This window comes from Suillus paluster, assembly GCF_016628075.1.
Source record: "Suillus paluster strain FC165 chromosome Unknown EDB91scaffold_31, whole genome shotgun sequence".
NCBI lineage: Eukaryota > Fungi > Basidiomycota > Agaricomycetes > Boletales > Suillaceae > Suillus > Suillus paluster.
This window is the reverse complement of record NW_024537591.1, coordinates 262,367-286,704: the sequence shown is the minus strand read 5'-3', so window position 1 is coordinate 286,704 and position 24,338 is coordinate 262,367. Positions and strand designations below refer to the sequence as shown.

Below are 24,338 nucleotides of genomic sequence, written 5' to 3'. Positions count from 1 at the left end.
TACCAACTGCATCTAAAATTCGATTATCGAACCCTAAGTCACCTTATCCGATAAGATTAGATAGATCCCTGATAAGATAAGATGGATAACCGATTAACGATCACTATCTTTACATCACATCTATACTATATCGACGTCATCCATCCTTATCTGTAACCCTAGACATACGAACTCATCACATCCTTAGAAGTCCTACGATTAGGCAACGGGTTACATCATAAGCATCTATACGCCTCTATAATCGAACCATAACCGAGAGTCCTTTACAAAGGCTACCTCTCGAAGAGTCATCACCCTTTCACATCGCAGACCTTCACATCTTCACACATGACATGTTAAGAGTTACCTCTGTCATTCACCGAACCCCTTACATTAGAACCTGTTGCACAGTCACAGCTAAACCCTGAACCCCTATCACAGAAGCATCGCTCATAGAGAAGCATGTTTCATTACCGAAGACCCTGGAGAATCCCTAAGATACAATCGCACCCGATACATCTCCAGATCCAGATCCTATCTAGATCCTCAGATCTAGATCCCAAGATCCATCTCTTATCGAGATCCTTAATTACCGCTCGAGACTTCTTGTCACAGAACTCTCTCACACCCTTCTTAATCTCCGTCTACCCTGAATAGAAGCAGTCCCTGAGAACCCTGCTTAATTACCGATACCCTTGGCCCTATGAACCCTTTACCCTTCTCTTCTTGTAGTTGATTGGTTGATAAGACGCCCTATACCCTAGGTGCAATGTTATGACCGTATATAGTTATATCACATACCTTTCATACTCAGATAGCTCCGCCCCAATAGTAGTATATAGTCTAGGTAGTAGTCAGTAGTACTCCTTAGACTTAACCTCCTCGTTTCTACGTTATCGTAGGGCCTAGACGTTCCCTCTCAATCCTACCCTTGTTTTATCCTCTTCAGACTGAGTCCTGTGGTGTGATTCCAACTCCAGACACCTACTAGTTAGGTTAAGGGACGTGGGTCATAACACTGCATAAGTAGTAATCATTGATCTCACTGCCATCTCTAGAAAAATCCTGGTATCACATCGACAAATGTTCCTCGGAAGTAAAACTGAGGAATATTAATGGCTCGCAACTTCCATTCAGCAATGTTACAAGGATACTAGATAGGCCAATGTAAGTAATTCCCCATCCTGATTCAAAATCGATGTACCGCTGATTCTTGACTTTTAGGGTTGGAGCCCTCAGCCGATCGCCTACCAGCACTTCCGCCTGCTATGAAATGTGCAAGTACTGGTTTACAACATTCAGACTCCAAGGCAGCAGGAAATTTGCGACAAGGCTATTTCTTGGCTTTTTTTCTGAGCGTTTTCTCGCTCACATTGTAATATTGTAGCATGGAGGCAGTACCGACATATCATCGGAGCCCACCGTCACGGTAATATCCGTGCCATCTCATTGAATGACGCTCAGCATTGATGAACGAGAATGGAAGGGTCTCGGCCCAGTGTCCGATTCAATCGAGTGTCATCATAATATTTAACGGGCCCGAGATCGTCGATATATAAATTGTCCCAACCGTTTATGTACGCAGGAGCGATAGATATCGTGGTATTGATGCTAGTTCAATGCGAGTGATGACAATGGAATGAAAAAAGAAATCATGAGAAAGGAAGAAAAAAAAGTCAAAAATGAAATGAAAAAACTAATGCAAAATCCACTTTTATCTCTACGTACTCCAGGCAAATGCATCAGCGTCTTCAACCAAAAAGAAGAAAAAAAGTTCGAGCGCCATCATGGAATTAAAAAAAAAAGTCAGTGTACCAACGAGCGACTAGGCAAAACTGTAAACATCTCCATAAATATGCAAATCAAAAATCAAACATGAACGTCCCGTCATAAGTAGCAATGTCATCGAGAGCTCTTCCAGCTCGAAGGTGGAGCTGCTTTTCGTCCAGGAGTCCGACCAGGCGTCGAAGGCTGTAAATTCGAGGGCTGAGACGCACCCGTCTTGGCGCGCGGCCTAGGACCTCCTCCATACGCACTCATAGAACTGTTCGGGACAGGGGGGATATAATTTGAACGCGAGTTCAAGGATGGACCGAAAGACTCCCCATACACACTCCTCGCACCACCTCCAAACTCACTCTGCGTACCGCTGATCCGACCGGGGAACATCATGGAGCCTGTGGACCACTGGTTCGGCATCATAGGAGGCATCCCCATCCCAGGGACGCTAAGCATACCCACCCCGCTGCTTCCTCCCATGCCGCTGTACACGCTACCTCCACCGCCTCCATATACGGACCCACCGCCGATATTGGAGCCTCGTTCCCACTCATCTCCAGCCATTGCCATGGCATGTTGTGCGACTGCCATTTGGTACGCTTGCTTGGCGATCATCATTGCGTGCTGGTGGGCAGCGAGGAAACTCTGGTCGGGACCGAATTGAGGAGCAATCATAGGGGCCATACCCGTGACTATGGGCTGCTGCTGCCACGACCCCCAAGTAGGAGCGTTCATCACAGGCATCGTGCCGTCCATGCCCATCATAGGATTGATGCTCATACGTTGCTGTCCATGCTGCAGCACAAGATCGTCGTCAGAACCATTATGCACGATGGGCCCACGGCTATTAACAAGTTTCCCGAGCTACAACCAATCAAAATTACGACGAGAACACCAATCGGAAAAAACGAAAACACAAACCTCAATAGCAGCCTTGGCTTCGTTCCGCCTCCTCTCATTCCGCCTCACCTCATCATCACCGTCATTCTTCGCCCTCTCCCTCCCACGCGGTGAACTATCCTCAAAGCTCACAGTCGACCGTTTTCCATTTGCACCGCGTGCCTTGAGCGTCGAGTCCGGATCGCTCACATCCCTTCGTCCAGTCTGCACCCCAATATCGCTACCATCACGAGGAGTGAACGGCGCACCACGCCCGCTGCTCGAGTCACCTGTTGAGCTGCCGGCGGGACTCTCGCCTCGCATAGAGCTATTGCTCGCGAACGGCCGAGAGGGCATCAACGACTGCGACTGCACTCTGGATGACTGTGCTGGAGGTATGACAGGCCTTGAGGAAGGAGCAAGCGAGACAAGCGTGCCTGAGGTTGGTCGAGACATTCTGTTATCCACCACACTTTGCGTCGAAGGAACGCGTGTCTTGTATAAATCCTTCGAAGACCCCCAACTGGCTTTCACGGAAGGTGACTCAGGCACAGCGGCGATGAGAGGGACAGATGGGATACGAGAGGAGCGGGAGGACTGAGAAGTCGAGACCACGGATGATGAATCTGACTTGTCGACTGATGGTACATTTGACTGCTGAGCTAGGATAGCTGCCCGAGAACGAGGAGCGAATGAGGACTTGGCAGGAGAAGGTGATCTTTTTGGAGAAGAAGACCTTTTGGAGACAGCGGAAAACGTTGCCGTCGGCGAGGCTGGTGATGGTACCTGAGATATATCTGTGCTGTATCGGCGCGGTGGACGTGAGGTGACACTGAAAGATGCCGGTGGTTTATACTCTCGAACGGGCGTCGGCACAATGCGGTCGTCTCGAGGAGACTCTACCTTGTCAGTAGAGCTTGCTACACGTTCCACAGCAGGTAGCGGAGCGGTGTTCAGGGGTGGCACCTGTTGGGAAGGTCGCGCAGGCGATGGTGAGGCGTCCCGTGATTTATCAAAGGAAGTAACAAGTCTGATGGCGTCCATCAAATCGTCGTCAACCTCGACCGGTGATCCAGCGGATACTCGAGAAACAGGCGCAACCTCACTACTCGACTTGTTATGCTGAGGAGGAGAGGGAATCCTAGGAGCTGTGCCTGCGGGTGACCGGGGAGAGATCGGAGCGGGACTCTCGGACATACGGCTCGGCGTTAAGCTAATAACAGGGGGAGGAGCAAAGGGCTCGTCCTTGTCCACCTCGCGTTCCTTACCCTTTCTAGATGGTAATTTGACCGAATCTTCATGCCTCAAGACAGGCGTAAGCACCGGGGGACTTCCTACAAGTGATTTGATATCAATCAGGGGCTTGGCAGGCATGCGAAGTCGTGAGGCAGCAGATCTGTTGGTAGCCACCGAGGCAGAACTTCCCGGTCTGCGCGGCGCAACAAGCGCAGACAAAGGCATGTCTTCAGAGTCATTATCGGAATCTGACGAAGTATCAGAATCGTCATTCTTCGCCACTCTTGATCCCAAAGGCGACGACAAAGGTTTCTCTGAAGCTAAACAGTATGTCAGGAACAAAAAAACGTTTGATTAATAACCTGAAAAGTTACCTGATGATGTAGAAGACGAGTTCGCAGCAGCTAAAATTGACGCACGACGGGCAGCAGCATTCGGGGTGAGAGCGCTAGTGGAAGCAGATGCTCTAGCTCGTACGGCAGTGGGGCTTTCAGGCTGCCGTAACTGCACATTGTCCAATTTTGACCATCTCGGAGGTTCTGGCACTTGAGTCTGAACACTCGGCGCAGGAGAATGGCCTGCATCAGACCGCGAGCGCACACCAGGACGACCCCTCACGGTGCGCTTGCGGCTCGGCTTGATAGGCACGCCATCGCTATCCACTTCTTCATCATCTTCATCCTCAGATTCATCTGACTCGGAAGTGTCCACGACGGACGAATTTCGGTTAATCAAGATGGACAACGGAGGCGCTGTCGAGTTACGATGTACACTTGCACTAGGTATTGAAACTGTGGATGCGCGTTGTCTGGAATTATTTTCAACGCGAAGGGTATCGAGGGCAGAAGGGGGTCGGAATGAAGGTACGGGTGAATTTGCACGACTCCTGCGAGCCTGGGCTTCGCGAAATGCAGCAACAGATATCCTCTGTGAGGAATTCGAAGCAACGCTGTCTCCGCGTGGGCGCGGCCGGGCAGGAGGAAGGGGGAGGTCGGCATCGGAATTATCAACTGGAGGAGCAGGGGAGTCGGAACGAACGTGGCGGAAAGCTTTCAAGTTAAAATTATCCCTTGATGGGCTTGGAACGGGAGTTGTAGCGATAGTCGCTGGGGGCGGGGCAGGTTTCGATTTAGTACGCTCTCTAGCCCAAGAGAACAATCCTCCAGATTTTTTTAAATTGGGTGTCGTGGCCAGCGATGATGGGGGTGCGCTGTGTACCTCGTTCCGTGCGAGAACGCTAGGGGTATTTAGGCGAGATTGATTGCGCGTGGTTTGATTGGGAAGGGAGTGTGTGGAATTAACGTTTGGATCATGATAGACACCAAAGATGGACGGTTTTGAGGGAGGGGGAGGGAGGTTGTGGCCTGAATCAGAGACGATGCCAGATATACGGGGGTGTGGCGGTTCATCGTTGAGAGAAACGACGGGTAATAAGGTGGTGCCTGTTGTGGCATGTGGCTGATGGACGTGGTGTTTCCGACGGAAAGGTAGTTTGAGCTTGCTCGATGATGCCACTGTTGGACCGGCATAAACAGTCGCCGGTAGAGCCTTTAAAGATTTGTCTGGAAAAACATAATCTGGTTCTGAAGAAACTACGGTGCTAGCGATGGAGGCCGCAGAAGTCGCAGTCGTTGGTACGTTTAAATTTGGTGGTGCGCTACGAGGACCAGTTTGCCTATCACGTTTAGCAAATATTCCGGCAAGCAATGGCATGAAGAAGGTCAGCAGAAAGGTAGCAGGTGAATGAAAGTGAAAACAAGAAATGAAAGGTAGACTGACGTTCGCGATGCCCGGTATGATGTCTTACAGGGTTTGTTTGTCTTTGTTTATTAGTGTCCCCATTAAGATTTGGACAAAGAACCGAGTTCGATAGGAACGTTGACCAGCAGGGTCAGCACAGGCTATCACTTCCTACCGTTTAAGCCGATTGGGCTTAGACTTATCGCTTTGCAAATTACAAGTACACATGATCATAAGTTTCATTGAAATCACTTCACGCCTCAAAGTTTACAACCAAAAATAGAACCTGCCCTTCTTCTGCTCTGTACTCTCATGCCAACTTACCCAAGGAAGCCCAGCAGATCCTCCCCGGCCACTCGTCCCCGCATTCATTCTAATAGCACTTTTGATTCACCTTCTATACTCAGCCGCGGCAGAAGAGAACACGAGAAGTCAACGCGAAGTAAACTTTTTTAATACAACTCGCGATTAGAGCTTTGGATCGTGACACGTTCTAGCCGATGTTTCCCATGCCGGTCAACCTATTTTTGCACTAGCGAGCACAATGGGCTGCTCCCGTGCTCATATGACAGTACTTTGTATTTGCATCGTAAGATAAGTTTCACGTCTGCATGCATCATCGTGGCCCTGTCAAACGTGGCCCTGCCTTAGACTCACGAAAAGTACATGGCAGGAACTCAAAACCCTTGTATGACAGCACTTTCTTTTCCGTCGTAAGATTCTCTTTCACGTTTGTACGGGCTGACTTTCATCAGTGCCTCGCGAAAAGCGCATGGCAGGCCAAGTGTAATAATCCTTCCAATCTGCTATACCGTTGTACATTTGATTTCCCCATAACATAACCAGACGATCTCTTTCATAATCCCTTCATATACAGCTCAAATGATTGCCTCTTGTCTAGTATCTGTTCCCCGAACAATGACTTCGCACCCGTCTACCCATCACGTACGACTCCATCAATTTTTACCCGTGAGACACGGTCGGTAATTACGCATGCCATTAAAAAAACACGAGGTACTCACGTGCAGACTCGACCCACCACGCTCGTCATGGTAGAATGCCCAATCTTCTTCCCGTCCTTAAACACCATATAGGTAGGGACCTACAACATCACCATCAATCGGCTACAAAAGCATCATGTTAAATACACATGCAGCGCGCACATAGGCCAGTTCATGCACATTCACACGATAGACAGGTTTAGTAGTAGTCATTCCAATCTGTTATTCCGTTATACATTTGATTTCCCCATATCATAACCATACGATCCCTTCTATAATCCCTTCTCTGATCAATCGATTGCCTCTTGTCTCGTAGTCTCCCCCTAAGCAACGACTCCTGTCCATCCCGTCACATACGACCCCATCAATTTCTACCCACAAGGAACCGTCGGTAACGCGCATGCCATCAAACAAAACACGAGGTACTCACGTTTAGACTCAACCCATCGCCCGTCGCATGCCCAACCTTCTTCCCATCCTTGAACACCATATACGTAGGAACCTACAACATCACCATTCGGTCTCAGTTAACCCCACAAAAGCATGTCAAAACACATACAACGCGCACATCAGCCTCCAGCACCACATCCTCTAGTTCATCCACATTCACGCGATAGAAATCCACGCCGATGCGGACGAACGTGTCGCTGAGCTCGGAAAACTGTTGAGAGGTCGACCGGCACCATCCGCTCCAGTCTGCGTGGAAGTCTATCACTACTGTCTTCCCGCTGTTGATCTGGGAGGGGCGGCGTGCACGACTATGAGCGGGACGTTCTGGTCATGCATTGAATTGGCACTCACGATCCTAGTAAAGTCCTGAGCATCGCCGATGGGGTTGAAAGGCATTGCGACCTTGCTTCACTCTCAGGAGATCTGTGTCTATATAGTATAATGTGGGGGTGAAACTCAAAACAAGGGTGACAGAACTTGACGTGAAAACAAAGGGCGTTGAAGCACAAAGAGGATGTCAGAGCCTGAGTATGTCTATGTCAAGTGATTCGAATGAATGCCGTGATGCAATTCATTTCAGTTATCCATGACGTCGTGTGGCTGACGGGACTTGCTCGTCCTTCTGGGCTCGCAGCGAAACGCAGAAATAAGTGAATCAATATTAATCTCACTAATCTATTGTGATATGATAATGAATCAGGTATCACTTCCTCTATTCCAAAGCCTGGACCTGCGAAACAAAAGCCTGCAAAACCTCTCAGTATAGCACAATGGCAAAAACGCCTGGACCATGAAATATGACACGCACAACAAGATTTACTTGAGCCCCCTTCTGAGACTCGATCTTCTTGCCATCTCTCAGGGCCACAAAGTGCGGTATCTGATCAAAATACAAGGTGATAGTGAGCATCCATTGTACTACCCCAGTCATCTGTCAGACAAATACTACTCACAGACACTATCTTCAGCTCGTTCGCAACCGGACCCGTCCAATGATCCGCTTCTTCCATCTTAAGTTCGACTTTCGCGAAGACGAGATTGTCGTTTGTGTTATCTTCGGCGAGTTTTGCGAATCGGGGGGCTATGGCTTTGCAGGGCATACACCAGTCCGCCCAGAAATCGATGATGGTGGTCTTTCCTGGGCTATTGATCTGTGCGATCGGGATGGATGTTAGTCGTATGCGTATAGATGTGCGTGTAATGAGAGCCTACGAGTTCTTGGTACTGCTCGGCAGTTTCGATCACGGTGATTGAATCGTTTGCCATATTCTTGACGATGATTAGGGAGTCTGAGAACGTTGAAATTTGGTGGGATGTTCCTTGACAAGTTTTGAACGCGACCTTTTATACTACTGCAGTATCATGAGATATCATCAATGATTGCTCACGCTGACTCGACCAATTAATCAGCTTGGATATCCGGGTAGTGAACTTCTCGGGATCACATAACCGAGCCTTGGGGACGATGCTATGGATGAGTTGATCATTACTAATGGTATTATCTGGTATTATATCCAAGCTGAATCGACTGCTCCAGCAAAAGTGTAAGGCATTTGGATCTCTTGAAAGATCTGAATTCGAGCAAACTATTACTTAGAGTTGATTGGTTCAAATCGTCCAAGTGAGTTCAGCTCCTTTGGAAGGGTTCACACCGGGTCGATTTGAATCCTGAGTATATAAGACTCTACAAGTAGAAAGTCGCATGTGGGTGGCACCGTGATGAGGAAAGAGGCTTGGTTATCGCTTGGCTACGATATATATTTCCTTTTAGGTAGAATAGTGTTCATGCCCTCGATTGCTATGTTCCACATCATGATCGTTGAAGAGGTACCGTTCCGCAGCCAGTACTTGCAGTGCCTAAATTCTTGTTCGTGTCGTCGAGATTCAATGCAAACTTGAAGTCGGCTTATGGGTTCAGGTAATCGGCTTTGATCTTGTCGCCAAGGGCCTACCTGGCAATAGTAGTCTCTCACTATGACAGAAGGAAGACAGTCGTTCCTTCAAGCTAGCAATGGCGCCCGACTTCTTTTCAAAGCTTGTGAAGCCTACGCCCCATTCTCCGGGTGGAAGTGGTAGTAGAGAGAACACTACCGCTTCACCGAGTCCATCCGGCACGTATACTAGTACAACGTAGAAGGAACAACTGTCTTCCTTCTATTATGGTCCGACTAGGGGAGACTAAGTACAACGCGTTTACACTCGCAATCAATATCACACCCTCGTTCAACTCGTACAGGCGCCCTCAGCCCTGACAACTCCAGCGATAAAGGCAGAGTAAATATTAGCATAATCTCCCCTGACGCCAAACCCATTCAAGCCGTACCCAGCTCAGGCGAGAAGAAAGGCTGACATCGTCTATTCATAGCTGCGCCCACTCGCAAACCTTCTGGTATAGCTATGACAAACGCTGTTTCTCAAATACCTCCAGTCCCTACCTCAATGCCATCTATGCCAAGCTCTGTCAATGCCAGTACTTGCACGAGGCAGGTCTCATAGTCGAAGTGACTTTTCCGACGGTCAGACAGATACCTTTGCTTCTAGCGAAGAGAGTGGGGTGTTAGACGACGGACTTGACATCAAGTCGACATCAAGGAGGAAATTCCCGTCACGGGTTTCGCCGTTGCGACTCGGAGTAACAAACGTAATGCAGATTTCGATGAGCTTAGCATCCCCGAAGGGACTATCTCCTTGAAGGTTAGTCATTTCGTCTCAAACTAGTACTGTCAATGTCTACTTCATATTTGCACTACAGCGCGAGATCCTCATACAAGGTCGAATATATATCTCGAAGAGTCAATTCACATACGTTTTCACGCCAACATTTACGGCTGGATCACTGACATACAATCAATGCGCTTCTTCATGCTCGCAGACTGATCATACTTTCACAGCTTTCAATCCCAAATCACGAAATAACTGCTCTCGGAAAGGAGACGACAGCCTTCATCATCCATAACGCCATCCAAATAACCACCCGACAGGCAAAATATACCTTCACCTCGTTCCTCTCCCGGAGCACGACGTATGACATCATCGCAAACATCTGGAGACTCGCCCGTCTTGAGGACACTTCCGCCGATACCTTCGCCAGCTCGTCTGGCCATATGATATCCCCCTCTAGCACTTCTGATATTTCAGGTCCCGTAACTATGAGCGAAGGCAAAGAAGCAGCTCCTGTGACTCGCGCCAACAAAGTCACCCATTGCGCGTGCTCGAAAAATGGGGAACATCTTAATGAGATTGCGCTTGAAACTGTGTTGCCCGGCATCCCGGATAAGATTTACAATTTAATGTTTGGCAAGAGGTTCATCAAGGATTTCATGCGAGTGGATAAGAAACTAATGGGTGGGCGGCCTTTCATCTTATTGAATCAGCGCTAACTCCCCATCTACATAGACGTGCAAATATCGGATTGGATCAACGACAATTCAAAGCTTTTGGCGCGGAACATGTCGTATATCAAGCCTCTGAATAATAACGTTGTCCCGAAGCACACAAAGTGCGAGATCCACGATGAAGCTTTAACGCGCGACTTTGATGACCACGTCGTTATGCTGACGATGATGAGGACGCCTGATGTGCCTAGCGGGGGCGTGTTCTCCGTGGAGACGAAGACATGCACAATGTGGGCGAGTGCTATTTCCACACGGGTGATCGTCACCACTTAAGTAGAGCCGACTGGGAGAAGTTTCGCCAGAGGTTACTTATGCTCATACTCACGCCATGCAAGGCCTCATCGAAAAATCAGCAATCGACTACCGAAAAGTATACTACTCAGACCTCAACAAAGCCATGCGGATGTACATCCAGGACCACCAATCTGAATCCATCCCAGCAGGTATAGATACGCTCGGACATTGCGCATGTTCGAAGAACGGGGAGCATCTTGATGAGATAGTGCTGGAAACTGTGTTGCCTGAGATGCCGGACAAGATTTATCACTTGATGTTTGCGAGCGGGTTTATCGAGGATTTCATGCACTGGCAGGTGGATCAGAATCTCATGGGTAAATGACATGTCACTCTGCTGGGGGTCTCTACTGACCCTCACCGTCTAGCTGTGCAGATATCAGATTGGACTCCTATCGGCGATGATTCAAAGCGTTTGGCGCAGCATATGTCGTATATCGAGCCCCTGAATAATGCCGTAGGCCCAAAGTAAAGTGCGAGATTCACGATGAAACCTTGACCTGCGACTTTGACGACCACATCGTTATGTTAATGACGACGAGGATACCTGACGTGGCCAGCGGCCGCGCGTTCTCCGTGAAGGCGAAGACATGTATAATGCGGGCAAGCGCAATTTCCACGAGAGTGATCGTCACTGTGTAGGCGGAATTGACTGGGAGCAGTTTCATCGAAAGTGCGCTGTTCTCTACTCTTCACGGAGTCTTATGCTTATGATATGGTGTCACACGCAAGGTCTCATCGAAAAATCTGCAATCAGCGGCCAAAGAGTGTACCACTTTGACCTCGGTAAAGCCATGCGAATGTACATTCAAGAACTCCAATCCCAATTCACACCAGCAGGCATAGACCCAACAGCCGCAGCCCTCGTCGAGCCCCTCAGCCCCCTCGTCGAACTCAATTCACCCACACTCGATCGGTCTACGTTAGGACATTGCGCTTGTTCGAAAAACGGGGAGCATCTTAATGAGACACTATCAATGACCCAGTAATGCAAATCGATTTGCACATGTGTTTCACTGCTCAACAATGATACGAAAAGCTTCAAAAAGTAGTGCAACTTGTAGCTAGAAGCCTATAGAACCACATACAAACATCTGTGTTTTGGGCTCCGTCGTTTCTGGCGAAGAGACCAGGATGAGGAGGGAGCTCAGAACACAATACCATCAGACAGACCTTCTCAAGGTTTGGCGGTGGCAATGGACAGATTTACACAGAGATAGATTGACCGATGACCGGTGTGTGCCGAGGGACGAAGTCAAGGACTCCATCCCAAGGCACGGAAAGACATGCCAACCTGATGACAACGGAAGAAAACTCCACACTAAAGACGAAAGACTGAGTACGAGAAAAAAAGAGCAAGAAACCAAGCGAGGGGGACCGACAGAAATACAACAGCAAGCTACATGACTGGAATTCATGGTGTTTTACTTAAATCGTCCAAGAAAATCAACTGCCCGCGAAAGAGAACGCTCGCGGCAGCGAGACCTCTTGGATGATCTGGATTCGAGAAAACTGCTGGAGTAGATGAGTTGATTGGTTCAAAATTCAAATCGTCCAAGCGAGTTCAGCTCCTTTAGCTAGTACGGAAAGGTGTGCTATCCACACACTTGGACAATTTGAATCAGAGAAAACTGCTGGAGTATACAGGAAGTACAAAGTAAGCAAATCGCATGTGGGTGGCACCGTGGTTTATATATTATATGAGAAAACCATCATCACCGTGAAATAGAAAGAGAGAATCGCTGGTCAAGAAAAAGGTTTCGCTTGGCTATATATATGTTGCCTTTTTAGGTACTTATACCCTCGGATTAATATTGCTGTATTCTTCGGACGGCGTTGAAGAGGTCCCGTTCCGCACCCAGTGCAGCGCCTAAATTCTTGTTCGTGTCGTCGACATTCAATGCAAAGTCGGCTTGTGGGTCCAGGTAACCGGCTTTGATCTCGTCGCGTCGCCAAGGGCCTAGCTAGCAATAATCTCACCTAGGCAGATAACAGAAGGAAGACAGCCCTTCCTTCTACCAGGTTGGCAATAACGCCAAACTTCTTTTCAAAGCTTGTCAAGCCTACGCTCCCTTCTCCGGGTGGAAGTTCTAATAAAGAGAACACCGCTTCACCGCGTCTTCACTCCAGCGATGAAGGCTCTGGTGAAGAGAGCGAGGCATCCGAGTCAGACGCCGGACTTGATATCAACGAGGACATTCAAGTTCCTATGACAGGTTTTGCCGTTGCCTCCTGGAAGCGTAATGCAGATTTCCATGAGCTGTTCCCTAGCATCCCCGAAGGCGACTATCTCATCGAAGGTTAGTCATTCTGTTGCACTGTCAACGTCTTCTTCATATTTTCTAGATTATGGGTGTGCGTTACAACGCGAGATCCTCGTCCAAGGCCGAATGTACATTTCGGAGAATTACATATGTTTCCACGCCAGCATTTTCGGCCGGACCACCAATGTACGATCAATGCGCTTCTTCATGTTCGCAGACTTATCAGTAGTACCTCCACAGTTGTCAATCCCAATATACGAAATAACCGCTGTCGAGAAGAAGAAAGGGATTTGTCACCCCCAAGGCCATTCAAATAACCACCCGACAGGCAAAATATGCGTTCGCCTCGTTCCACTCCCGGGATACGACATACAATGTTATTGTAGCTATCTGCGGAATCGCCGGTCCTGAGTTCATCAATAGTCACACCGGCCCGTCTGACCATATCATATCGCCCGCTAGTACTTCTGATGTATCAAGCCCCGTGGTCGCGAGCGAAGGCAAAGAAACGGCTTCTGTGACTGGTACCATAGACCCAACAACTATAACCCCCGTCGAGCTACTCAGCCCTCCCGTCAAACTCACCCCACCCATCCTCCCAGGGATCTCAGACGAAGAAGCCCGTAAAGCGCGCGAATACGAACGTAACAGAGGAGGACTCCAATGGGCGTATGATACGTTCGACGGGGCGTACGGCGTTGTGAGGCGGTCTATGTTCGGTGCACTAGGGCTTGTCAAGGAGGCTCGGCAACGTAGTTTGTCAATGACACGGTGTGACGCATTGCTTCGCAGCGATCAAGTAATTGAAGCGGTCGACTCTCACCAATACATAATGCGCACGATTGACGAGGACGTGAAGGACAGATACCTCGAATGGTCCACTGGTGAGTGCTTTAGGGTCTTAGATGACTGGAATATCGACGCTTACGAGTGGTTTTGTAGCCTTCACGAAAAACTGCATTACGCGCTGTGTCGCAAAGGGAGACGAGGCTATCGCTGCGAGCAATTATGAGGCAGCTATCGAACTATGTTCAGCAGGGCTTAGGCTGGACTCCTCATGCGAGTCCCTCTTTGCGCACCGCAGTAAGGCAAATTTGGCACGAAATCTCTATGCAGAGGCCCTTCTCGACGCGGACAAGGTGTGGGCGATATTCATTATGTCTCTAGCAGTCGTGCTTATACGACCGATTCATAGATCCTGGAAATAAATCCTTCTTTTTATCTTGGGTACGAAGTCAAGCGTGCAGCGCTTCATGGCGCACGACGTTATTATGAAGCCATCGAGGCCTTCAAAACTATGCTCTTGAAGGATGATGCGCCCGACGAATTGATACAAAGTAAGCCCAAACCACTCATGCGTCAGCCCGAGTATAATGAACACTTCCTGCAGAGCTGCGTCAGCAGTATGCTAGTCGATCTGAAGTAGAAGACACTATTCGACGAGCTGTGAACACCCACTTGGAAAACGCTCCGCTTCGTCTGCTCAATACGTCCACTGGGCGTTTATGCAATCGACAAGCACAGATATATGCCTTCATGGAAAGCATGGAGTACAAGGAGCTTTTTTCTTCATCAATGATGCGCGTGCCCCTCCAGACCGAAAGCGTCACAGAAGCGGTCGCAAAGTACTTCAGTTGGGTCATGTTATCGCATAGGTGGGAAGACGAGGAACCACTGCTGCACAACGTTCAGGACAAGGTCGTATACGAGTTGGACCCAGTTGGAACAGTGGTGAAGTTGCAAAAGTTCTGCGAACTTGCTCGTAATGCGGGGTATCGCTGGGCGTGGAGCGATACGTGCTGCATCGACCAGAATAACAACGTCGAGCTCCAACGATCAGTCAACTCCATGTTTGTCTGGTATCGCCGGTCAGCTCTTACGATCGTCTACCTATTGGATGTTCTGCCTTCAGCGAAGTTGGGCGCACTCGCAAACAGCGCTTGGAATACACGAGGATGGACTGTTCAAGAATTCCTGGCTCCTAACATTGTTCTATTCTACCAAAAAGATTGGACCTTGTATCTCAACGACCGCTCTCCCAATCATAAGGAGTCTGTCACTATCCTGAAGGAGTTGGAGGATTCGACAGGCATAAATGCGCAGGCGCTTGTCGCCTTCCGTCCGGGCATGACAGGCCCGCGCGAGAAGCTGCAATGGGCATCGACGCGCGTCACCACTTTACAGGAAGACATCGCATACTCATTATTTGGCATCTTCGGCATTCATTTACCTGTCATCTATGGCGAGACGAAACAAAACGCACTCGGGCGGCTCTTGCAGGAGATCGTGGCCCAGTCGGGTGACATCACTGCCCTGGACTGGGTCGGAAAATCATCCGAGTTCAATAGCTGTCTACCAGCTGATATTGCCTCGTATAAACCTCCGCCATGCACGCTGCCATTCCTATCTGAAGACCAGATACAGACATCAGTCTTGTCACTACAAAATGCCGCTATTGTGGAGCCGGCTTCCATGCTGTATAACCGGCTTAAGACCCTGAACACCCCTCGTTTCGCGAACCGCAGGTTGCAACTTCCTTGCATCGCATTTCCTATCACAGAAGTCAGACGGAGGCGTGGTGAAGGCCAGGAGACATGTTTCACTTATGAAGTCAAGGCAGATGGACTTCAAGACATGTTAATCATCACAGAAGATAGACTGATTCAGTTCTCGCGGGCAAGGTCTCCTGGGGAACCATTCTTGCTCGTCCGTCCGTGGAATCGTTATGACCTAGAGCTGCCTGATCTCGCGAACGATGCATGGAGCGTGGACAGTGGGTCCGAGCCGGAGTCTTCATCAGACAAATCGCTCGGTGAGGATCCTGGAGAAAATGAGCTTGTTGATTCGGAGTCTCACTCCCGAGCGTTGAGGTTGATCGTGCGCCTGGGACAGCCTTTTGGTGCACTTTTGCTTGCGCAGCAGCGTGGTGGGGAGTACAAGAGGATCGCTTCGGATCACACAATCATTGCGCAAGTTAGGGACATGACTGCTGTTCATGACAATGTCGGGACGCTTGAGATATTGTAGTTGTATGCATCTCGAAGAACGGAGATGACTGACACGTTATCATTGATAACTTGACAGTACTGTAACCTACTTACATGGAACACCCATGAATCACCTTAAGGTCGATTTCAGACGCAGAGGGAGGGAAATGACATTCAGGAGGGGGGGCGGGAAAAGGATGAATTGGACGGCAGGATCGAGTCGCGGGGAGTCCCAGTAATTAAGAAGTATGCACAAGCCGTCATGGCATGAAATTTGGATTACAGTTACACCTATTTGTTGTTTTGAGAAGATGAAAGTCATCCAATGCCAAGTCTCGGAGCGAACTGTGATCAACCGTGAACACACTAGCTGTAATCCGGAGAGTTTAGCTCAAGTTGACTGATGAGCTGGCTATTGCGAGAGAGATGCCAACAAATCCTTGTTTCTTGAGACGAACCTGTACCTGAATGGTTTAGGGTGCCTTTGGGTGTGTAAAAAATATGTTTAAGGGTCATAGACTGATGAGTTACCGGATGGGACCAACACTCTCGAATTCTGCAGGAGGTGTGAACTCTTCACCTTTCTCATCGAGCGGTCCGGCGATCGTGAACGCAGCAAGGGTACAAGAAATATTGAGGTATAACGACGCTTCGGCAAAATGGAATCCTGAAATAAAAGGCACTCATTCAATTACAGTCGGAGTTTCGACCGGGACAGTCTAAGTGTTATGCAAATGACACGTGCCAGGGCATGCACGACGCCCAAATCCAAAGACGAATTTGTGTGGATCCACTTGGGGAGAGGAGCCGAGGAAGCGCTCAGGTTTGAACTCCAATGGGTCGGGATACATGTCTTTATCGCGCGAGATCGAAAAGATATTTGCTATCACAATCGCACCCTTGAGTATTCGGTACCCTTCATAGACGTCTTCCTTCATCACGTGGTGCTGGAGCCCTGGGTTGCTGAGAGTGAGCGGGAACGAAACCACAAAAAATGATATGCCCAACCTTGCGGTACCACGGGTGCCCAGCGGAGGACCTCCTGGATGAGCGCTCCGATGTACGGAAGCTGTTCTCCATCCTCGAAAGTGGGAAATCTGTCTTGGCCCACGACAGCATCGATCTCTGCCTGAGCACGCTTCTGCGCCTCGGGATAGAGCATCATCGCTAGGGCAAAAGACGTGGCGGCTGCTAATGTCTGCTCATGCCATTGATTGTGTCAGGAAGTAGGAAGCAGAGAACTGGAGAATATACACCATAGCTTTCAGCCCACGTACCGTACTAGCATACATCTGCCAAGGCTCTTTCTTGGGAAATCCATTTCCAGTGAAGAACTTTGGACACGGCCCAGGCGGTAAAGGCAATCTACTGCGTCGGCGGCTGTAGAAGTAGCGCTAGCACCGATGCCCATTATATTTCATACTTATATAGAACATGAAAGTGAACTCAGGTAAACGTAAATTTTCTTGACGTAGAGGACTCAGGAGGGATCGACGATCACACAGTGTGTGCAAATTTACGGAATCGGAATGTCCAAGTTTGTAATGCATTCCAAATCGAGATTTAGATTGACGCCTCTTGAAGGTTTGCGACTAGGGCTCAGTGAAAAACTAGGCTCCAGGGAGGCTCCCGGTATATGTCATGTTTTAAACTCAAGGCTCGTGCTTGGAGGGTTTTTCACGCGAGTTTAAAACTCGACTTGGGCTTTTTTTGATAATGATCGATGATGATCGACCCGCTCTAATAATATGGTTTACTGACTCTCATAAGTACTGTTCCCGACGACCCTAACCAACCGTAACTCCCTCGGTTAGACCTTGTGCTTGAATCCAGAGACTCCATTGGCTTAATCTTTCCCGTCTGAGATTGGCTCAGTTGGTCCGTCGACATTACCGGCCGTAATTATGAGCATACCTTTGGCAAAAGCTGCGTTCTTAGGTTTGTTTCTCGGAACTTTGTTTTACGGTGCGTTACCCACTGGTAGAATATCTACGAGATCGAATTTCACCTATCACAAACAGGCGTGTTCCTCACTTTGTATTGGTTCATGCTATTCATCCTACTCAAGAAAACTGGCATTCAACGGCAAGTCCTTATCCCAGTGGCAACCTTGCTGCTCTGCATCGCAACGGCAGTGAGTGTAATCAACCCTCTTGGGGAATAGCTTAATACTGTCACTTTCAGCGTCTAATCGTCGATTTTGTTCGAGGGTTAGAGGCATTCGTATTCCAGGTGGATACGATTGGTGCAAATGCCTATTATTTCGACCTTGCTTCGCCGCTGAATCTCGCATCGATATCACTCTACATCACGCAAACCATTCTTGGTGATGGTGCACTTGTGAGGTTCTCCACCCGACATGGTCGCTCTCTTCTGAGTAGGGTATTAGATTTGGCGATGTTATATGCTCTACAGCAGAAGCCTCTTCATTGCCGTTCCTGGTTGTATTGTGCTGTTAGCCCTTGTGGGTGAGTATCTCGGGAGATATTATTTGATCATCGTCTTAACCCGCGAGAATTTGCAGCCATTGCGTACTATGTTATCTGGTCTATTTCTCACTTCGGTCCGCTGTTCACCGTTTCCACCACTGGTTCTGCGTGTATCACCGCAATCTATGTATTGACCATGTTTGTCAGTGTCACCTGTACCAGTACGTCTATTGCGCCTGATCTATAGGCTTCTGACGACCACTGTATTGCAGCTTTGATTGCCTGGCGCATCTATCGCACTGGATATTTCATGCCAGATGGTCTTGGTCCTTTTTTACCCGTTTTCATCGTCATCATTGAGAGCGGCGCTTTATATACCACGAGTGTCCTTGCACTCCTTGTAACATCCTTGGTCGGATCCAATGGCAAATTTGTCATGGTGTGTATTATCCCTCCTACTGTGGTGAGTTGGATTAGCTTGGACATAAACTGCTCATAAGAATTTTCTTCAGGGGATCACATTTTGCCTCATCATCCTGCAAGTGTATTTCCACGTAGGCTATAGCCCCCCCACCGAACAACCTACTGAAACAAGGAGCACTATGACCAACCTCTTTAGAGGGCCGGGTGTACTGGACGTGGGCTCCCTTGAACCAATGACTATGCAGATCACGGAGGAGATGGTGATCGGTCAGTCTGACTTGATGGGTAGAAAGAGTGACCAACGGGTCTAGGGGCATATCTTTCAATTGTAAATTAGTCACGTTCAATTCAATGTAGCCTTTCCATCTACGAGCAGCTAGCTCGCCGACCCTGTTTTCGGAGGACGAGACAGACCGTGACAATGGGTCAAACATTATCGTACCAGGCGCTATACCTCCCCATTTTTACACTATACACACACGATGGACTCGTTGAAGTTGTTTATCGCATTTTGGAACAGACACAGAAATGATTCCCTTCCATCCTGGACAGGTCGCAGCAGATGACTGACAGACTGAAGAAAGAAGAAGGTGATTGGGCCAGACTGGTGTGCTGAAGCTGTGTTATCTCTTCACGACCCGACTATCTGCAGGATGAATCATTGTCCGTATAAGTAGTAGTGATGCGTGCTCCGTCCATCCATGTAGCCTTCCTGAAGCTGGCTGATGTACCCGGATATATGCGCTGATCGAATAAAAGATACGGCACTCACACACTCTGGAGCCATACCGGTGACCACCGAAATCATCTCTTGCTCGAGATACTCTGCCTAACATACCAAGAGCATTGATCGATCAATACTAGTACTCGGTGGTGAACGTTAACATTAACCTCTGACGGAAGTGCTATGGATGAGGTGATCATATTTTATTCAAATAGACGCAGACGAAGCGAAATGACAACAGGAGACGAGACGAGATAAGGATGAATTGGGGGGTAGTATTGAGCCGCGGGAGTTCCACTAATCTAAGAAGCATGACTGCTGACGAGAAATACGACCGTCCATCACAGGCCGTCACGGTATGACAGGATTACAGTTACTAGTACAGCTGTTTTTTGTTTTGAGAAAATGAAAATCACCGAGCCATGCCAGTACCGCACTATGATCGATTGCGAACAGACCAGCTGTAATCCAGGGAGTTTAGTTCAAATCGACTGATGAGCTGGCTATTGCGAGAGAGATGCCAACAGATCCTCGTTTCTTGGGATGAACCTGCACATGAATGGCTTAGGGTGGCTTTGGGTGTGTAAGAATATGTTTCAGGGTCATAGACTGATGAGTTACCGAATTGGACCAACACTCTCGAACTCTGCAGGAGGGGTAATCTCTTCCCCTCTCTCATCGAGCGGTTTGGCGATCGTGAACGCAGCAAGGATACAAGAAATATTGAGGTATAACGACGCTTCTGCAAAATGAAATCCTGAAATAAAAGGCACTCATTCAATTACAATCGGAGTCTCGACTGGGACAACGTTATGCAAATGACACGCACCAGGGCATGCACGACGCCCAAACCCAAAGACGAATTTGTGTGGGTCCAACTGGGGAGAGGGACCGATGAACCGCTCGGGCCTGAACTCCAGTGGGTCGGGATACATGTCTTTATCGCGCGAGATCGAAAAGATGTTTGCTATCACGATCGCACCCTTGGGTATTCGGTACCCTTCATAGACATCTTCCTTCATTGCGTGGTGATGGAGCCCTGTGTTATTGAGGGTGAGCGGGAATGAAACTACAAAAAATGATATGCCTAACCTTGCGGTGCCACGGGTGCCCAGCGGAGGATCTCCTGGATGAGCGCTGCGATGTACGGAAGCTTTTCTCTATCCTCAAAAGTGGGAAATCTGTCTTGGCCCACGACGACATCGATCTCTGCCTGCGCATGCTTCTGCACCTCGGGATAGAGCATCATCGCTAGAACAAAAGACGTGGCGGCTGCTACTGTCTGCTCATGCCATTAATTGTTTCACGATTAATATGAGTGAAAGTGCAAATTTGAGAGATCTTACGGTGTCTACTCCCCCGCCATAGATTCCCTGGCTGCACCACTTGATGATTTCTTCTTGTTGGGCGCCGACCGTGGACCCATCCTCCGGAAGGAGCTGTTCTGAGACGAATGAAGGAGTATAGCTGCCCCTTTGCTAAGTGGCGATGACAATTGTTAGAGCTCCTGATAAAGGAAGTCACAATATTTCGTAGCGAAACTAACTATTTGCTGTTTGACCCAGTTAAATGGTATTGTGTCACTCCTACTGAGCTTCTTCCGGAGGTTGAAGGCCACGCGTTTGAAACCTGCGCCCGGGAACCATGATGGTACGAAACGTACTCATAGAAGGTTGACTTGCTTAGCTTTATGATAACCCGGAAAATGAAAGGGTGACCTACAGGATGGGATCACTTCGACCAACCAACGGCCAGGCTGGGACAGGATGGCAGACATGGCAAGGCCTTCTTGCACGATGCCAATGAGACAATCGTCATTCTTCGTGACCTTCCAGCCATATGCGAGATTAAGGACAACAGCTGCTGCGTTCCTGCACCTCCGATGAGAAGCGAGGAAACAAACACCAGCCACGAGAATATTTTACCTTTTGATGTGAGCGATAAATTGTTCAGGGTCCTTGTGCAGACCATCAAGCAGCACGCGAGATTCTTCGATTTGCAGCGACTGGTAGCTTTGTATATTGCGGGGACTCAGACTTGCTTTGAACATCCTGCGATAAGTCTTGAAATACGGGTGATTGAAAGATATGTTGAACGCGGTCAGCTTGCGCTTCGCAAGTTCTGTGTACATCCATAATCTTGGACGATCGGAATACGTAGTGGCACGTGAATCGAGCAATTCAGTCGCTGTTTTTAGAGAGCTGAGCACTATGAACTGCTGGCCAGGCACACGGAAGGAGAGGATGGGCCCTATTGTGAGGAGTAGGTCATGAAGTCTCCCAGGAAGTAGAGAATTGAAGAATATGCACCATAGCTTTCAGCCCACGTAGCATACATCCGCCAAGGCTCGAAGTTCTTGGACAGTTGATGCGCATTTCCAGTGAAGAACTTTGGACATGGCCCAGGTGGTAGTGGCAATCTACTGCGTTGACGGCTGTAGAAGTAAACTGCGAATGCAATGACAAAGAGAACGATTATGCCAAACGACATTGCACAGGTAACAGGTGGGTCGACTATCGAACCTGAGCGCTTGGGCTCTCTTCATTTTAAGTCATTATCCCTGAGCATGTGAATAGTACCTGCGACTTCAAACACTGCTTCACCTTAGCCGCACCGTGACCCCTCGGACATAGTAATCTCCCAAGCCAGACCTATAGAAGAAAGAAGACAGTCGTTCCTTCGCAGAACAAGATGATCATATGACTCGGACACTTTGACAGTCCGACTTAACTTGACTCCCGTGATGTTCATTACCGCGCAGGTAGATGGGGCACTGCGGGCGCATCATCGAAAAATAAGTCACCGGTAATAGCTGTTGATCAATACTAAGTACTAATCGTGTCGTGTCCAGACTCAAGTGAGTCAGCTCTGAATCAAGATTGAACAACCTGAACCTCTGGGCCGAGTAAGTACTACAACTTATAAGCACTGAGTAAGAAAATCGCATGGACGATCAACCTTTTATACTACCCTAATCATACTAGGCGTACTATGAGATATCATGACACTCATGTGACTTGACCCATAGACTCGGATATCCAGGTAGTGAACCTCTCGGGGGGGGGATGATGGTACTGTGAAGTGCTATGCAGATGAGTTGACCATTATAATTAATGGTGTTTTATTCGAACTGTCCAAGAAAGTGGACTGCTCCAACGAATTCGAAGGACACGTGGGAACAGCAGAATTTCTTACACGATCTGAATGCGAAGAAAATGCTGGAGTTGATGATGGGTTGATCGATGTCAACACTAATCGTGTAGTGTCCAAATCGTCCAAGTGAGTTCCTTGAGCAAACTTGAACACGACCGAGATTATAAGTACTATAAACACAGAGTTTGAAAATCGCATGGGGGTGAACCATGAAAGAGAGAGAAAGACGGCTCGTCAAGAAAAAAGCTCGGCTATATATAGGCATGCCTTCGATTGCCGTACCGTTCAGACCTGGCCAACAAACCATCCTCGAGGTTGCGTATGTAGATAGAAATCGTCCTCAAGTATTAATAGAGATGGATTGAGCAAAAGCTAGGATACAGATAACCATAATGAAATCTATGGCAGATCCTCCTACGCAACCGGCCCTCGATAAACGGTGCTTCTGGTTGGATCCTCACGTTGCGCACATCGGGAAATTGTGTGATACCTACGCGGACCTGACAGCCAACAACGTCGACCGAACCGATGCTCCCGTGGAAGAAAAGAGGTATGACCTGTTGAGCTTTCGTTATTCCAGAATGCAAGCGCTGAAGCCAGGTAGAGCGGTATACGAAGGAAATACAATATCTTAAGTGTTGTGTTGTCTATATAAGCAACTGAAAGCATACGTGAAACCAGGACATTCGTAAAGATGGACAGGACCGCATCGAGCACTGAGACCATCTCAATCAAGTTCACCAAAAGCCTGCGGGAAAGAAAGTGAGTGAGGCAAAGGCAAAGTAGACCGCGCACGTACGTGATAGAAAAGTAGACCAAGCAAATCTCCAAATGAGCTTGATGAGTTGGGAGAAACTGTTAGCCGAGAACGTGGGTTTCCAACCGGTCAAGCGACAGATGAAGTTACGTATCATAGAGTAGATGAAGCTGATGGCGTCCATGTAAGCAATGGTGCATGCTCCGTCCATCCATGTAGCCTTCATGAAGTTGGCAGCTGGTTGTTGTACCGCATATAGGCGCTGAACGAATAAAGCGAGGCGATCGAGGTGCGGCACTCACACATACTGGAGCCTTACCGGTAGCGACCGAAATCATCTCTTGTCCGAGATATTCTGGCGGGATGGTCCTGAACGCTGCATAAAATACGAAGAGCACTGTGAGTTATCATCTATGGGTGAGTTGATTATTACTAATGGCGTTTTATCGACAAAGTGGTCGACGAACCACTTTGTCAATCGGAAGCAAGCTGCTGGTGCAGATGAGTTGATCGATACTAATCGTGTTGTGTCCAAATCGTCAACTCATGAACTTGCGTGATTGGAACCCGACCGAGTAAGTATTATAAGTACAGAGTAAGAAAATCGCAAGGGGCCAGGTCATCATCACCGTTGGAGTGGGGCACCCCCCAGCGAGGGGGCGGAGAGGCAGGTGTTTGCCATGGTTTGCGTAGCTGAGTCAGCAGCATAGCGTTGTCGTAGAGTAGCTCATCATCATTGCCAGGCCTCCCCAGAGGCAGGCAGGCTCTTGGTCTGCACCGCTCCACCGTGAAAGACAAAGAGAGAAACGCTCAAAGGCTTGGGCCGCTTGGCAATATAAATTGCCTTT

The 24,338-nt window shown here is 48.6% G+C and overlaps 9 protein-coding genes across 9 annotated transcripts; 3 read left to right on the top strand and 6 right to left on the bottom strand.

The window, feature by feature from the left end:
- Positions 1-1,518: 1,518 nt before the first annotated feature.
- On the bottom strand, positions 1,519-5,642 carry EDB91DRAFT_1203286 (uncharacterized protein). Its single transcript, XM_041320681.1, has 3 exons — positions 4,248-5,642; positions 2,680-4,193; positions 1,519-2,622 (listed from the first exon to the last, which is right to left on the bottom strand). Exons 1-3 carry the CDS (start codon positions 5,584-5,586, stop codon positions 1,882-1,884), a joined length of 3,594 nt encoding a protein of 1,197 aa, XP_041176496.1. The 5' UTR covers positions 5,587-5,642; the 3' UTR covers positions 1,519-1,881.
- A 1,054-nt stretch (positions 5,643-6,696) lies between these two features.
- Positions 6,697-7,678, bottom strand: EDB91DRAFT_448879 (thioredoxin-like protein). Its single transcript, XM_041327305.1, has 4 exons — positions 7,416-7,678; positions 7,174-7,350; positions 7,045-7,116; positions 6,697-6,985 (listed from the first exon to the last, which is right to left on the bottom strand). The coding sequence occupies exons 1-4, from the start codon at positions 7,458-7,460 to the stop codon at positions 6,938-6,940; spliced, it is 342 nt and encodes a 113-aa protein (XP_041176495.1). The 5' UTR covers positions 7,461-7,678; the 3' UTR covers positions 6,697-6,937.
- Positions 7,679-7,685: 7 nt separating this feature from the next.
- Positions 7,686-8,542, bottom strand: EDB91DRAFT_1138082 (thioredoxin-like protein). Its single transcript, XM_041318878.1, has 4 exons — positions 8,277-8,542; positions 8,018-8,215; positions 7,873-7,944; positions 7,686-7,809 (listed from the first exon to the last, which is right to left on the bottom strand). The coding sequence occupies exons 1-4, from the start codon at positions 8,328-8,330 to the stop codon at positions 7,777-7,779; spliced, it is 357 nt and encodes a 118-aa protein (XP_041176494.1). The 5' UTR covers positions 8,331-8,542; the 3' UTR covers positions 7,686-7,776.
- Positions 8,543-9,075: 533 nt separating this feature from the next.
- Positions 9,076-11,742, top strand: EDB91DRAFT_1082686 (uncharacterized protein; the record flags this gene model as incomplete). The annotated part of the gene is made up of 8 exons (XM_041315519.1): positions 9,076-9,194; positions 9,493-9,551; positions 9,646-9,758; positions 9,956-10,409; positions 10,461-10,714; positions 10,737-11,070; positions 11,122-11,210; positions 11,314-11,742. 8 exons carry the CDS (start codon positions 9,076-9,078, stop codon positions 11,740-11,742), a joined length of 1,851 nt encoding a protein of 616 aa, XP_041176493.1.
- Positions 11,743-13,579: 1,837 nt separating this feature from the next.
- On the top strand, positions 13,580-16,089 carry EDB91DRAFT_448861 (uncharacterized protein). The gene is made up of 4 exons (XM_041327304.1): positions 13,580-13,901; positions 13,960-14,156; positions 14,213-14,354; positions 14,408-16,089. Exons 1-4 carry the CDS (start codon positions 13,730-13,732, stop codon positions 16,042-16,044), a joined length of 2,148 nt encoding a protein of 715 aa, XP_041176492.1. The 5' UTR covers positions 13,580-13,729; the 3' UTR covers positions 16,045-16,089.
- Positions 16,090-16,203: 114 nt separating this feature from the next.
- EDB91DRAFT_1337002 (cytochrome P450) lies at positions 16,204-17,346 on the bottom strand. The gene is made up of 5 exons (XM_041325562.1): positions 17,282-17,346; positions 17,013-17,202; positions 16,762-16,959; positions 16,536-16,671; positions 16,204-16,486 (listed from the first exon to the last, which is right to left on the bottom strand). Exons 1-5 carry the CDS (start codon positions 17,294-17,296, stop codon positions 16,417-16,419), a joined length of 609 nt encoding a protein of 202 aa, XP_041176491.1. The 5' UTR covers positions 17,297-17,346; the 3' UTR covers positions 16,204-16,416.
- Positions 17,347-17,725: 379 nt separating this feature from the next.
- Positions 17,726-19,293, top strand: EDB91DRAFT_1223855 (uncharacterized protein). The gene is made up of 7 exons (XM_041320945.1): positions 17,726-17,969; positions 18,026-18,138; positions 18,189-18,344; positions 18,394-18,472; positions 18,529-18,654; positions 18,706-18,896; positions 18,946-19,293. The coding sequence occupies exons 1-7, from the start codon at positions 17,909-17,911 to the stop codon at positions 19,165-19,167; spliced, it is 948 nt and encodes a 315-aa protein (XP_041176490.1). The 5' UTR covers positions 17,726-17,908; the 3' UTR covers positions 19,168-19,293.
- Positions 19,294-20,083: 790 nt separating this feature from the next.
- On the bottom strand, positions 20,084-22,070 carry EDB91DRAFT_1237710 (cytochrome P450; the record flags this gene model as incomplete). Its single annotated transcript, XM_041321616.1, has 9 exons — positions 20,084-20,153; positions 20,202-20,337; positions 20,410-20,619; positions 20,673-20,862; positions 20,927-21,058; positions 21,127-21,242; positions 21,303-21,451; positions 21,506-21,830; positions 21,890-22,070. 9 exons carry the CDS (start codon positions 22,068-22,070, stop codon positions 20,084-20,086), a joined length of 1,509 nt encoding a protein of 502 aa, XP_041176489.1.
- Positions 22,071-23,072: 1,002 nt separating this feature from the next.
- Positions 23,073-24,201, bottom strand: EDB91DRAFT_1138046 (uncharacterized protein). Its single transcript, XM_041318877.1, has 3 exons — positions 23,646-24,201; positions 23,533-23,589; positions 23,073-23,481 (listed from the first exon to the last, which is right to left on the bottom strand). The coding sequence occupies exons 1-3, from the start codon at positions 23,714-23,716 to the stop codon at positions 23,148-23,150; spliced, it is 462 nt and encodes a 153-aa protein (XP_041176488.1). The 5' UTR covers positions 23,717-24,201; the 3' UTR covers positions 23,073-23,147.
- Positions 24,202-24,338: the final 137 nt, after the last annotated feature.